General features: G+C 34.3%; 1 protein-coding gene and 3 long non-coding RNA genes across 5 annotated transcripts; 3 read left to right on the forward strand and 1 right to left on the reverse strand.

Annotated features, from left to right (window-relative positions):
- Window positions 1-1,561: 1,561 nt before the first annotated feature.
- Window positions 1,562-2,399, forward strand: LOC124449010. Its single transcript, XM_046999953.1, has 3 exons — window positions 1,562-1,718; window positions 1,790-2,146; window positions 2,268-2,399. The coding sequence occupies exons 1-3, from the start codon at window positions 1,562-1,564 to the stop codon at window positions 2,333-2,335; spliced, it is 582 nt and encodes a 193-aa protein (XP_046855909.1). The 3' UTR covers window positions 2,336-2,399.
- Window positions 2,400-2,591: 192 nt separating this feature from the next.
- On the forward strand, window positions 2,592-4,745 carry LOC124449708. Of its 2 annotated transcripts, none has more exons than XR_006949518.1 (6): window positions 2,592-2,624; window positions 2,734-2,775; window positions 2,876-2,971; window positions 3,423-3,720; window positions 3,902-4,109; window positions 4,676-4,745. It is a non-coding gene; the product is annotated as an uncharacterized LOC124449708 (long non-coding RNA). The 2 variants fall into 2 exon arrangements; XR_006949519.1 differs by having other exon boundaries at window positions 3,902-3,997; window positions 4,676-4,739.
- A 20-nt stretch (window positions 4,746-4,765) lies between these two features.
- On the forward strand, window positions 4,766-6,138 carry LOC124449706. The gene is made up of 3 exons (XR_006949514.1): window positions 4,766-4,832; window positions 5,096-5,200; window positions 6,005-6,138. It is a non-coding gene; the product is annotated as an uncharacterized LOC124449706 (long non-coding RNA).
- A 5,452-nt stretch (window positions 6,139-11,590) lies between these two features.
- On the reverse strand, window positions 11,591-14,232 carry LOC124449698. Its single transcript, XR_006949502.1, has 5 exons — window positions 13,960-14,232; window positions 13,399-13,450; window positions 12,726-13,042; window positions 12,358-12,513; window positions 11,591-11,853 (listed from the first exon to the last, which is right to left on the reverse strand). It is a non-coding gene; the product is annotated as an uncharacterized LOC124449698 (long non-coding RNA).
- Between the last annotated feature and the right edge of the window lie 644 nt (window positions 14,233-14,876).

The following is a 14,876-nucleotide window of genomic DNA, read 5'->3' on the forward strand; positions in this document are numbered from 1 at the left end:
TTTAAATGTGAAACTAGTTATATATGCAAAATGCTTCCTGTTACCCACTAGAGATAAAAATACTATAAAATGTATGGCGGATAACGTTTACAAACAAGGATTTTCGGTATTTAAGGCATTCGCGACGTTTACTTATCTCAAATATTTGTCATGGATAACGGTTCTTTAAATCAATTCGACATCAAAATTATTTCGATACCTGTAAAAATCGGCGTTCATGTTCATTTTGAAAATCGTTCGTGCAAGAATCAGATTTGCCCATCGTTGCTTAGGACAAGATAATGCACAGCTCGCTTTCCAAGTTTAAAGGCAGTTATGATCTAGAATATGTTTCAATGCGTAAAATTGTGGTAAGTACCTTTATTTTATCATTCTTTATAATCTAGAGATTGTCGTATGTTACTTTTGCCGTGACTTTATGAGTCAGGTATATTGGTGTAGGAACAAACAAATTTACTAAGCTTAGTTTTTACTTAGGTTTTAATTTCTATTTTTATTTTATAAAGATAATATTATCACTACACGTTGCTACAGCATTTGGATATGGTATTCATCAGTACGTATGGTTGTTTTTGTCATAACATGCAGGGGCGGATCTAGGGTATGTCAAATCATTCACGCGACTGATGTTTATAGTTCAAAAATTACTTATCAAATTTAATGATTACAATTTTTTGTGATCATTAAATTCCCGATGTATAATCGTATGAATTTCATTGTCAAAATTCTGATTTATATCTGAAATCTTACGTAAATATCACGTTTAACATATGTGGAATTATATTAACTCACTAATAAGCGGTGATGATTAATATGTTTTAACATGGTGTTATGTGATTATGTGATTTACAAAGTGTTTTTGATTAAGAATTACGTAGCCTTAAACCTTAAAATAGTTGTAGTTTCTATTGCAAATCACAGCATTTTTTAAACAGTAATATAATTTTACAAAGAGGTAATTGAATGTTTATTCATAACAATGCATGGTTGCTTTATAATACTAGTAAGTATCGTTTGTCCAATTATTGCATTCAAGACAATATGTAGTTTACAACCCACTTTTTTATCTCTTAGATTGGTTTATTAACTTAGCCTATTTCTTTAGTAAGCTTGCAATGTCAGTTAAATTATTTTTATGTAGTTACTTAGAACATTTTCCATTTGCTGTTGTTAGCAAGTAAAACAATGTTATACTTAAAATTTTAGGGTTATGTATAAAATTAGGTATGATACATGCATGTAAAGAAGAGAATAAGTTACAAATGGTTGAGGAGACATATAAGTTACCATAACCTGTAGATGGAGTTGTAACATTAGGATATGTTTAAAATTAATCAAAATAATAAGAGTACTGATTACATTTTATTATTTATTTTAGTTCATATCATAATGAAACGAGACCAGGCGCAATACGGAAGAAAACTGGATTGCTGCTAATAGAGCTTTAAGATGCAGTGATGCAATGCCTAATGATGATGGCTGTAGTAATCTGTTCAATAATGTTTCTTTTTGACATGGAAAAGCTGATTCTTTGGTAAATGTGAATGCAGACATTAGGGAGATGCAGTGTTCTGTTTCTTCTGAATTTGAAGATGATAGTTTAAATGTTTCTTTTCAAGATGGGTTAGTTGATTGGGTGAATGAGTACTCAATTGAGCAAAATGCTGTTGATGGTTTGCTTGCTCTTCCTAAGGATAATGGTCATCCAAATTTGCCTAGTTCAGCTTTTGAACTTTGTTGCATACATCAAGATGTATTCCCATACAGAAAAATTCTGGCATGGATTAAGTATACTTTTCTTTTGGTGAACAATTGTTAAAGCACTTTCACAAGCATCCTTGTGAAACAGTTAAGAACATTAATCATCTTGAAATCTCTTTAAAACTTGATGGGCTTTCTTTGCTTAAAAGTTCTCCAAAAAATGTATCGCCAGTGTTGTTTGGCATTTTGACTATCAAACCTGTTGTAGTGTTTCCTATTGTCCGAACATGTGGTGACTCCAAGCCAAAAGACTTGGAGTTTTTGGATGAGTTTATAGAAGATTTCAAGGGTATTCTAGAGAGGGGAGTCCAAGATGGGGAAAAGGTTCTGACTGTTACAGTAAGGAGCATTGTTTGTGATGCTCCTGCAAGAGTACTTGTTAAAGGTACAAAATTTTGTACTGGTTATTTTGGTTGTGACAAGTGTACACATAAAGGGAAGTGGCTTGGTCAAGTGACTTACTCTCAAAATAATAATATAGAGCTGCGCACTAATATTTCTTTTAGAAAGCAGATACAAGAAGAACATCATCGCTTTATTAGCCCTTTCTGTCACTCGCCTGTTGATATGGTAAAACAATTTCCAATTGACTACATGTATCAACTGTGTCTGGGTGTTATGTGTAAATTGATTAAGGTTTGGATGAGGGGAAATTGCGCTGCTAAAATGTCTGTTGCCCATGTAGAGGATGTTAGGAAAAAATTGGTGGAGCTTGAACCATTTATCCCCTCAACATATGTGCAAAAACCTAGGAGTTTAATGGAGGTTGACAGATGGAAAGCTACAGAATTCAGGCAGTTTCTTTTGTATACAGGCAAAATTTCTTTCAGCCGTCAATGAAATCTTATCAATAAATTCTAGAAGTAAGTACTGTAGTTGCAATGCAATAGGCCATTGCTTTATTCAAAGAAGTGCCGTTTTTCACATATTGCTATGTTGCATTTAAATCTAATGAGTGATTTTGCTTTTTAGATTTGCCGGTGTACAGCGAGCTGATCTCCCTTGCAGAAAAAGGTATAAGCGCTATTATAATCCTGGTACAAGAGGACAATTTTTTGACAGAAACATGCATGTATAAAATTTCTCTTATCATACTAATATAATATTGATCTAGATTTATATCACGGTGAACTAGCACCAGAAATCCTAAACACAAAGGATCATGCAATAACTTCCCCACCTACTTGTAGGACACCATCTCAACGTAGCGGTAAGTTTTCTGTCATCAGAACTGACTAATCAGCAACTTTCATATAATATGTCGACTAAAATGTTGAAATAATTTTGATTGATTCTTTTTAAATAACTTTAACATTTGTATTGTACATTTACTGTTTTTTTACGTCCATCGTTGCATTATAGGGCTTATGTATGTTCTACAGTTGCTGTAGGCGTTGGTCCTTTAAAATGTTGTAATTAGTTGAAAAAATGTTAGTTATAGTTAAAATTGCAGTGGTATTCACCACGATTTAGTCAAAATACATTCGTTCCAATCTAATTTTCAGCGTTTGCTATCAAACTACTAAATGAAACTTTCCCGAGGTTTTTATTTTAGTCACCTTTCTGTTTCTGATTTTTAAAATTTGTAGTGCTTTAATTTAAATGACGTTCGTGCGTTCAATAAAGATATATGTTAAACCCAGTACGTGTCTTCTCTGTAGATACAAGCAACGTCTCTTCACAAGGAATTCCTACAACTGGCACAACAAGAGAAAGACAATCTGAACGAAACAGTGTTGTCTTTGGCAAGCTTTTCTTACAATTCATTATTGCATGTCTTGTTGTTACGTTTTCATTTACGTTCATTTCGTGTCGTTTGAAATGTTTTTTTTTCTTCACAACTAACTGCAACACGTTATTGCTTTGCAGTTGCGCATGACCTTTCATCGCACGAAACGCCTTCGACAAGTTTTCTGAACATAACACCTTCAGGAAGACGTTCTCAACCAAACATTAATGGTACCTTTTCTACAGTATATAGTTTTTGAATAGCGTTGTTATTATGTATGCGTATTCAATTAGCAATTTAATGCGAGTCTTATTTGAATTTTCTTGTTAGCATGTTGTAAGGTTTTATATTTTTAAGATATTACGTAGGTTATACATAAGTTATTCTATTATTTTCTTATCTATCTTGTAGGCTTCCAAAGATCAGTTTTCACCAAACTGGAAACATTAATTGATAAGCAAGAAGAAGCGTCGTCAATATCACGTGCTCTGTTAAGCGTTACGAAAGGTATAGACGAGCACGAAATTTTGGAAGATGTTGTACCTAAGCCCTTAGATTCGGTTTAAGAACTTGAGGACCTATTCTCAGTCTTGATGAAGAAAAGTCCAGAAGAAAGTTTGTAAGTTTAGAAAGTTAACCACCAAAGGCATTAAGTAACATTTATTATCACTGCCTATTTTTATGCTTGACTCTTTCAAGTGTTACGTAAAAGATGCTGACAAAGGAAGGCATAGCTTTGCCCTTTATCGGTTTGAAAACGTGAACAGGTTTTTGCAATTACGTGTATAATATTGACTTTTTTTCTACCATTTGTGTTTGAAGCTTGAAAACATGCACGTTTGTTAAAGTCTGAAACGTAATTTTAATGACGATTTTCGTGACGTTAGGGGGTCAGACTATCTGATTAAACTATATGAATCTAGTTTCGCGTTTTTCATGAGAGCATTGTCGTGTTCTGATAGATTTAAATACGTTACTATACTTCAAACGGCTCTTAGGAGTGTGTCGTTTTATTTGTTCTGAAAAATTTTAACGAAGAAACTGATCTTTCTTGAAGATCACGGAAGAAGAAACTTGACCACTCACTTTGGATGGTTTTGTTTTGCAATTCGGGATCAAAATGGTTATATATATATGTCTAAATTGAACTTTTCCATATAATTTATCTTTTACTCTCTTTACTAGCTGCAGTTTTTGGTAGCACTGTGCGCAAACACCAGTGCAAACAGTGTTAGAAGAATTATGACAAAGCTGGAACAAATAATCTATGGTCCCACCTGGTTTAAAGGCAGAAAGTCAAAGCGACCATTTCAGCACCTTGCCCTCTGCAAAGTTATAACAAGTAAGCACAATTAGACGATAATGATTGCTGCAGCAGTACCATGTTGTGTCTCTTTTTCTCGTTCATGAATTGGAAAAACAGCCATTTATGTTGCTCCTTGTCATAAGGAATATTGTTTACAAGTTTTAAAAGCTAATACATTAAACTGTTTTGCATGCTATAATGAATTGTTGCTTATCATTCACCTTACGAAAATGATTTAGTGTTTTATCTATGCAATTTATTTAAAGTATGTCTTTTTCTGTTTCGTTTCACTTATTTAGAAGCCAGCCTCAGAGCTCATAAAGGATGCAGCGAGGCCAACGTTGAAGACAAATTGCCGAATTTTTAAAATATGCTCCAGGCAAGCAAGGTGGTTCAGATTTAAGGTAACATGTCATTATCATGTAGATTGCTGGGTAAAGTATATAGATGCATTTTCCTTTGTTTGATATTCTCAACTTAGACAGGAGAACTCAACTTATTTTACTCCGTAATCTCATAGTTAACATATTTGTATTTTCTTGTCTGTGTAAGTTGAGAAAAATACACAATCTTTATTATTAGCATGTGCACTTAAAGAAAGTGAGCATGTGTCTTTCATTGTCCTTCAATTATAAGTAAAGCAAAATGGAATGGACACATATACATAATGCGTACCTTTAAAAACGTTCATTTTAGTGCAGGTATTAGATTTGTGCAAGTTTTAAATTTTCTTAACTCAAACTGCATGATTAACTATATAATATACACTTTGCTTAGCGTGATATTAAACAATTATAGAATGAAATAGTATATGAATTAAGACTTATGAAGGCCAAGGTTTGTTCAGTCTACTAACGCTTAGGAATAGATAGAGCACATTGATGCCTTGATATTTCTTTATATTACGAGAAAACCCAATTCAATAATTGTTTTATTATTTATATAAAAAAGCAAGTGTTGGTTAAATGTGAAAAAGGTGCCGTAACGATTAAAGTTTTGTTCACTTGTTTTGTTTCTCGTGGGTATGAGATGACGTTGTAGCGCGAGATAATTTCTTTTGTCCGACGTACGTAAGCAGACGATTCAGTTTCCATTTTAATGGCATCTTTTACAGGCAAATTTGTCTTGTTGTTGTAGGTGGTAAGACATATAATAAAAATAATGTATGATACCATTTTCTAATAATCATATATGTTATTTTCTTGCAGGTGCAAAATGGCAACTTATTGGAATCGGCTTAATTAGCATTTTTGTAAATATGTATATTAAAACACTCACAGCAAAATAGATGAATTAAAAGTTGATTATAAGGAAATTAAACTTTAGTTCGTATCATTTGAAAGGCTGTTTTATGATTTCACAAATAATGCATCATTTATTGTATGTTGTATGAACGCCGGAGTAACGTTGTATGAACTTTGTATAAACGTCGGGTTTAGGTTGAAAATACGTTACATCCCAACGTTTATCCTAACGTCGCCACCACGTTCCTACGATTTTACAAAATCATGTTGTCTCAACGTTGGTCCTCGACGTTGAGTGAACGTTCGACGAACGTTGGTAAAACGTTGAGACAACGTGATTTTGCTAGCTGGGTAAGCTCTTGGGAGAATTTTTTGTTTATGGAAGTTGGAGATACGTACGTCAACGCCATATTTGAAGTCTCCATTTCAGTACTTTTTCGTAGGCCATGTTGATCGTTATGGTAATTTTACTCAAAACAGTTGAGATTGTAATTCATTGAAATAGAGTACATAAATACAAACTCTCGTACCGGTTCGCAATTTACTTATTGTATATCATTAGATTTTCTACTCTCCATACTCAATTCATAATTATATCTGATGTGACTACAAATCTTACATAATTATACATAATTATACCTATATAATATGGCTGTATTCAGAAATTAACTTTAACTAACTCGTATATTTACAATGTAACGCGGAAGTAGAGGCAAATGTGTATAGGTTTGTCAGCGCTTTCGCTATCATGGAATGATGGAAATTTTCAAATGGAGTAAAATTGAAGAGTTGCTGTATGACAAATAATACAAAGCATTTGTGAATGCTGAAGTTCTCTAGAATGGAAAACAAGGATGTCTCAACACTAAAACATGGGGTGCTTACATAGGTGCGTATAAAAGTATATATCAAAAATTAAAAACGTATGCAATAGTTGTTAACAAAAATACAAAATTTTGACATGCGCGTGACCTGTACACTGCCTACAACATTTGAGAAATTAACCTTCCATCCTTATAAACATGACAAGTCTACTCAGCAGAGAGCCTTATACGCTACAAGTCCCGGGCTGTGACCGGTATAGCAAATTAAAAGGTAAAAGGTTTATTATAGATTAATCAACTGAATATTCCTGCTCATTTTGTTTGGAAGCATGTTGAACAGTTCATGGACAAAGCTCGAATTCCATATTAAATATCAGTAACATAATCGGTGTTAATGTTTTGACAATACATCATTTACCTTCAGTTAAACCCATCCCTTTCCACTGGAAAAGAATGAATCTAATATCGATGTTAATATATAATGTTCATAAATATTGCATACCATAGAAGTATGCAAAATCCCATATAAACGTTAAATTAAGCAAATTCTATTTCGTCACTGTTCTTCGTCACTAGGAAGTCATGTGAGATAGAGCGCGCGATATCAAGATCAGTTCGAGCGTAGATTTCACAGCGATCAGTTACAAAAAGTTCCTTTCCACACTATATTACAAATTTTTGAATTATGAGTATTATTAAGAGTATACGACAGGAGATGAAACAGCACTCCGGGGTTTTGCTGATCACGATGAACACGATAACATTGAAGAAAGCGAAGATGTGCAAGTCACATCAAGGAATTTGAATGTGGCAACCACCCTTGGTAGGATAGTGAAGCAACAACCACATAGGTAAATCACTCAGCTTTTGCAGGAAACATCAGTATCCTCTACAGTGGAATCTACTCGTAAGAGGAAAGCAAGTGCTTTAGTCAGGGCATGACGCAGATTGCGAAGAACTTTCGACCAAGCGCAATTCTGAAGCAGAACAACTAGCAGTGGACCCGCTGCGGAAAGAGATACCTGCAAACACTTGACGAAACTGAGAGACTTCACCAATCGTCAACAGGAAGCTGGCCTCAATTATCCACCGCCTGAACAAGCTGAGCTACGAACAATTGAAGGAAAATTTTTAGTCCTAAGAACTGCGATTGTCTTACTGTACCTAACATAAGCCCCGAAATTTGGGAGAAATTAGACCACCCAGCTAGAGGGCGAGATTTACAATTGAGTGCCATTCAATCAACCATGACGAATATAGCAACACAAACCACCAATAAACTGTTGGTTGCTTGCAATAAAAGCATGCAGTGAACTGAATATTGATGATCTTGTTTGTACGAACGCTATTATCATGGCAATCCTGTGACATGTAAGTTTTGAATTGTCTAAACGACGATGTGACGCTATACGTCCCAATCTCCATCCAGAATTTAGTACTTTATGCGCATCGCATGTTCCCATTACGAAATACTTGTTTGGAGATGAATTGCAAGCCAAATTAATCACATTCGCACAAACAAAAATTAACAACGCGACAACAAGTTCTTAATTCTAATAACATTGGCAGCAACATTCAAAACAAGAGCGACAATGGCGCCATTTTCATCCGTCATCAGGGCAACACCCTCTATCGTTCCAAGTGGAACCAATTCAGAAAGAAACGATCGGACACAATGAACGATCGCAAGTAAAAAACAAATTTTTAAGAAATTTTGAGATTTTATAGAAACCAGTATTCTTCTTTTTGTATCCACGCTAAAAGCGTATCTAAATAAAAGCTTTTGAGACCTATCAGGCTGGCAGCATATCAAATTTAAGAGCATGGGAAACACTCAACTCTGATAAGAAAATCTTGAGACAGTTGGAAAAAATTGAATTTGACACTATTCCTATTCAATGAGCTTTATCCAAAAATACAACTTTTGGTTTCCAATTCAAATCAGTTCTTATGCGAATATCTGTGACTACAGAACAGCTGAGGAAGATAAAACGCATTTTTGAGCTGCTACAAGCGTCTCACACAAAATAAGGGATGTTATACGGGTTTTGGGCACTCTGCAGGAGTCTCCAGGGCGTAATGTACGAATCAGTTGCATTATTGCTGGCTGGAAATATATAAAATCGATTCCCCTAAGTTAAACTGCGAGTAAATTTGACGGGACAAGCTGTCTTCAGAGGCCATACATGATTTAAGATGGTGACAGTCATTATTACGCACTACTCACTGGCACTTTATAACCACATTGAGCCTAGCATTTGCCTAAAACAGATGCCTCGTTGAAGGTGATGCTGCTCCATTAATGGTTTATGTGCTTGAGATAACTGGATGCCCTTTGGAGGCTTCCAGCCGTTTAACTGTTGAAAATTCTTGAGGTATTGTTTGCCCTTGAGTCATTTTCTTTAGAACTAAAAGGTCATCATGTTAAGCTAATAATTGATGATACTACCGCTGTAGCTTGCATTAACCAATAGGGCACATGCCACTCAATATCAGTTCACAAGTCGACCTGCAAAGTCTAGACATGCTGCACTTCGTATATTTCGTTGACAGCAACGCACATTCCAGGATTACAAATTGTCACTGCGGATCGAGAATCTCGAATATCATGCAGAGAAAATGGCAGTTGAACAAGACTCTGTTCACGTGTGCCATTCAAAAACTAAATGTAACTCATGTAACTCCGAACATTGATTTGTTTGCGTCAATGTTGAATAATTAAGTGAAACCCTATGCTTTATACCAACATGACCCGTATGCTATAGCTGTCAACGCCTTTACGATCTCGTGAGCCATTTATTATACATTTTATGGGTTCCCGCCTTTTAGCATAATTTCGCAAGTGTTACAAACAATAGTACAAGAGAAAAGCAAAGGACTAGTCTTAGTCTTTAATTGCCCACAATTTGGGGGCAGCTTTAATGCAGATGCTAATAGCACATCCAGTTGTTTTACCTCGAGGTAAACGACATCCCCACCCAATCAATACACTGGAGGTACTACTTTGCCATTTATCGGAAACTCCTCTCTGATGAAGGTATTTCTCTAGAGGGCTTCTAAATCATCCAAAACGCCTGGTGGACCGGTACCAAGAACAATATTCTACATACCTTAACCGTAGGCGACAATATTGCAGTGCAAACAATATCGATCCTGTCGCGTCCTCTGTAGAAGAGGGCATTAATTTTCTTACAAAATTTTACCAGGAAGGTTTATCTTACAGCATTAATGCAAGGAGCGCCTTGTGTACAATCCTAATGCTACCAAGTGGCATCTCGTTTGAGTACACATCCACTCGTTGCTAGGTTTGGTTAAGGTGTATTTGTTGCAAGACCAGCTCTTTCTAGATAATGCCATGGTCTGGGATGTTTAGTGGTATTCAAGCATCTTCGAAAACTCCACTCTCCAAAATGTCAATTTGAAATCTTCAACACTAAAACAGTGATGCCCTTAGCTTTATTATATGTATATAGTAAGTCCAGCTAAAACTGTGGGCTTTTATATCGAATACAGACTTTAATAAAATCGTTTTATTAAAGTCTGTAAATACATCCTTTTTTCGCATGAGGAGGTATCAGATGATCATCTTCAGCTTGAGTCTATACAAAATGATGGTTCTAATCAACATCAGTATCCTATGAATTTTTCCCTTTAACTCTAATGGATCAACTTATCTGTGTCAAAAGCTCTTTTATTTTTAAACGTAAAAATGTTTTACTGAGTTTAACAAATTGCTACAAGAAAGTTCTAATTTCTAATTCTTAATTTTCTAATCAAGTCTTGCCGAGCAACTAATTAAGAGGTCTTTCTCGGCATTAAGGATTGGAAGGATTTCTTTATGGAGTCCACACTGTTCTAGTTTTCTATTTCCTTTAATCACAGGACCCTCGCATTGCGATTAGCTAGTTCAGTGTACTTATGGGTCAGATTTAAAATTGTGGTTATCATGAATCAATAAAATCTAAAATTTTCAAAATAACAAATGTGGAACTAGTGGATGTGGCTCTCTTACGCTACATTTAATTAGCAATTTCTTTTTATTTATTGTACTTACAGAACATACGGTAGCTCTTCACAGACTCTTTATTATATGGAGTTTTTCAGATAAAACTTACAGAAATATAAATTACAAATAAATGGACATCATTTTATGATCTTGCTATATCAAAGCTGCATGTTAAATTACATTTTACAATACAATATAGCATAATATCAACACAATTGTATTATTAATTTACAAGGATATTCTATCATCGTGGATGGATGATACAATAAAAAATACAATGAACATTCTTCAAAATTACTAAAATGTAAAAACTGAATAGAATAAAAATCATTTACAGGAGTGAGAAAAATAATAAATTGGCAAGTAATTACGAAAATTAGCAATAATTGCTTTGCATAAATCAAAGTTCGCGCGCCTCATTTTGTGCACCCATAACCGGGTTTTGCACACAATTCGTCTACCTCGTCCAAACGCTCGCTAGTCCATTGTATAATAGATGTATTAGCTCTCACTTCACGCTCTAAAATTTCCACTTTTTCAAAGAGATTGACAAAAAAAGCAGGGACTTGGTCAGCCATGTCTTGAATTCGCGCAAATGATTCGTCAATATGGCCGAAACGCTCGTAAAACTGTACTATAATGAATGAATTATCTCTTTGCCGCTCGAGGTCGCAATCCTTTCACATTGAGGAACCATCTACAGACAATTGAGTGTTATTATTGTTCCCATAACGATCCTCAAGACTCTCAATTCTCCTTTCTAAGCCTGTAAGTTTTCCAACTAAGATGAAAAATTTGTCTGAAAGATTGGCACGAACAGCAGTGATTCGGTCGCCCAGGTTTTGAACTGCAGTAGTAAACTCTGGACGTGGTACAGAGTTACTTAACTGTGTAACAAATGCCATAACATATCGTAACAAGGCGATCACATGATGAATTAGATTGTCATTCATATGTTGACGGATCTCCTTTCGTTTTAAAGTCTGCGAAAAAAAGAAAAAGATAATGTCAAAGCATTATTTTCCACAAAATAGCGTTATTTGCAACTATTTTCGGTTATCTTTATCTAATTATGATGAAGAACAAATTTTGTTTCCCTCTAAGCTTGCAAGATCATTAAATTAATAAGAATGCACAAACATGCCCCGTTTTCAAACAGAGAACCTATACAATGTCAACTGGCAGGTCAAAGCGGTTTGACAACATTACAAACTAATTATTTTACATATTGCAGCACAAAGTATCACAGAAAAAAAAACAAACAGAAATTTCATTCTCGAAAACGGAAGAGGTCAGGGTTCAATAGAAAACGTTTTTAATATATTGAGCAAGAATAAATGATTTGTTAAAAACAATGTCAATTTCATAGAATGTTAATGTTATATTCTTTGGAACTTTCAATAAAATTTAGTTTTTGGTCAAAGAATTTTGCAGATACGTTTCATCGTTGCAGACATGAAATTGTAAAATAGTTCAAGTATTCTTACTTTGTCATGACTGCATCCAATAGCTTGAAATTCACAATTAGTGGGCACTTCATCACAAATTGTACTTTCATGGTGCTCAATATCCTTCCTTGGTATCATTTGATTGCAATATTTACAAGTGACGAGTGCATTTTCACACACATTTTCTTTATGATCCTGCATGGCAAAAAAATAATACAAGGTAACGACTGTTTGGTGGATATAAAGTTCAATCTAATTTCTTAAAGGCGTTAAAAAGGAGTTGATTCTTTTTGCCAAGTAACAACAATAATCAGTATACAGATGTATAATAAGATCCACATTAAGAAACAGACTATTTATCTCATCTGGCTGTGTTTCCGTGATCAATGGACAAATATTTTACATACCTTAAGTGAAGCATACAGGACATCTTTACCACAATATTCACATTTCACATTTCGATATTCACAATCATTCTTCAAATGTTCGCCAAGGGAGAAAGCAGAGGTAACTGAATGTTACATTGCTTGTGTATACAGCTGATGAGCGCATGCTCACAAACTTCATAATGACCCTGACAAAAAGAAACTTAATAAGACAACAATCTTTCGATAAACTTAACTCACTTCCAATTCTTCGTGAAGCACAAACCATTTGCACTGTTCAGAGAGACAATGTAATTGAATCTTTTATTTCACGCTTGGTAGAAGGCATCCGAGAAAACCTATTTAAGTTTGAAGAATTTATCGTTTACGTCACAAGAATGCAACAACAGATAAATTACTTCACCACAATTTAAGTTTGCATAAGAAGTTCAATAAAACAGTAAATCATCAACGTAATTTTGGTACAAATCTTAATTATTTTCTTAAAAACATGCAAGAAAACTACACATTGAAAGAGTACATTTCATAGTAATGAATTACATCTTTGTGCACAGAAACTAATCCTCAATATGTTAAAATCAACTGTAACTATTAAATTCCATTTGAAATATGTATTTACAAGCAACAGGAAAAATGGTGAATTTCAGCCACCTAGTAGATTGAACTGTTAAAACTTTGAAATATTTCCACCTACCTCATTCTTGCTCACCTTTTCCTGATCTTCGGGACATTTTGGATCAGGACCACTACAGATTAAAGGAAAATAAAACTGTTAAAAATGGGTGAATTTCAAACAATGTGGTAACCTGTTCCACAGTTGGTGCCTAGAGGAAAGGGAGCAAAATTCATTCATGCATGTCTGACAAATTTACCTCCCTTTAAAATCAGTTGTTATTTTGAGCAAGATTAGGCAACTGTTTCTACTTTCTAAGTATCACATCAAAAAACCCAAATAACAATTTTAAGGCACTACATAAACTAACATGATATCAAGAATTTTGCAGGATATGAGTTTGCAGAATATTACATAGAAATTGAAAGTATGCATAATAAAATAGGAAGAAATTTAGGATAAAACCCTAATAGCAAACAAACTTCCTCCTTAGCTGGTTTTATTTCATTTGAATACAAGATATACCACCTCTTAAGGGTTAAAATTATCTTCTTGCATTGAGATATGTGTTACAACATTAGGAATGTGGTACAACATTGAGATATTGTTCAAAGCCATCATCAGAGAATAACATAGCTATACCTAGTATCCTGAAGGTGCAAGTTCAAATCTCGTCAAGTCACATGTTTTCATGTGCATATAAACAAATGTCATGATTAAAATTACGTTACATTCAGATATTTGATACAACATTGTGATATGTGATATAACATTGAGATATGTGATCCAACATTGAAATATGAGATATAACAAAGAGATACATATATGGGAATCTCTCTTTATTTCAATAATATTCTAACAGCATTTCTTTAGGAATTATGTTCAATAAATGTTCCATAGAGCCCAAACAGGATACAACATTCAGATATATTATACAACATTGAGATAGGCAGTAAGATATTGCAATCAAGGCATCATTGAAAGTGTAAAGATGACAAGTACCATCTTTAAGATCGTGACTAAAACACCACACGGTACATGATGATTACATGCGAGTACATACGAGTAACATACAGTATACAGGTAACATACTGAGTACATACGAGTAACATACAAAATTACATACAAGGTAACATACAGAGTACATACGAGTAACATACGATTTATACAGGTGACATGACTATTTTCTGGTCAACAAATGAAACAACACATTTTCTTCAATACATTGATATTACGTTTATTTTTCCGATCGTGATAAAACACCATTGTATGCAGTACATACGAGTAACATACAATTACATTACGAGTAACATGCAGTATACGAGTAACATACAAGTACATGCAGGTAACATACAAATTACATAGAAGTGACATGCAGTACATACAGTGACATACGACTATTTTCTGGTCAACAAATGAGAAACAACACAATTTCTTCAATACATTTGATATTTGCGTTTATTTTCCTTGTATTTGTGTGGACTTTGGAGCAACCATTTGATGGATTTAAATGCTGAAAAGGTATTTTACTTTCATACTACATTCATTTGTATGTTTTA

Source organism: Xenia sp. Carnegie-2017, unplaced genomic scaffold (assembly GCF_021976095.1).
Source record: "Xenia sp. Carnegie-2017 unplaced genomic scaffold, XeniaSp_v1 HiC_scaffold_23, whole genome shotgun sequence".
Classification (NCBI taxonomy): domain Eukaryota; kingdom Metazoa; phylum Cnidaria; class Anthozoa; order Malacalcyonacea; family Xeniidae; genus Xenia; species Xenia sp. Carnegie-2017.

Bases quoted from the DNA above. Each gene is read 5' to 3' on its own strand.
- LOC124449010 (XM_046999953.1), top strand. From the start codon at position 1,562: ATGCAGTGTTCTGTTTCTTCTGAATTTGAAGATGATAGTTTAAATGTT. The intron at 1,719-1,789 runs GTTCAGCTTTTG...GCATGGATTAAG, and splicing joins TGGTCATCCAAATTTGCCTA to TATACTTTTCTTTTGGTGAA. The intron at 2,147-2,267 runs GTACAAAATTTT...TATTTCTTTTAG, and splicing joins TGCAAGAGTACTTGTTAAAG to AAAGCAGATACAAGAAGAAC.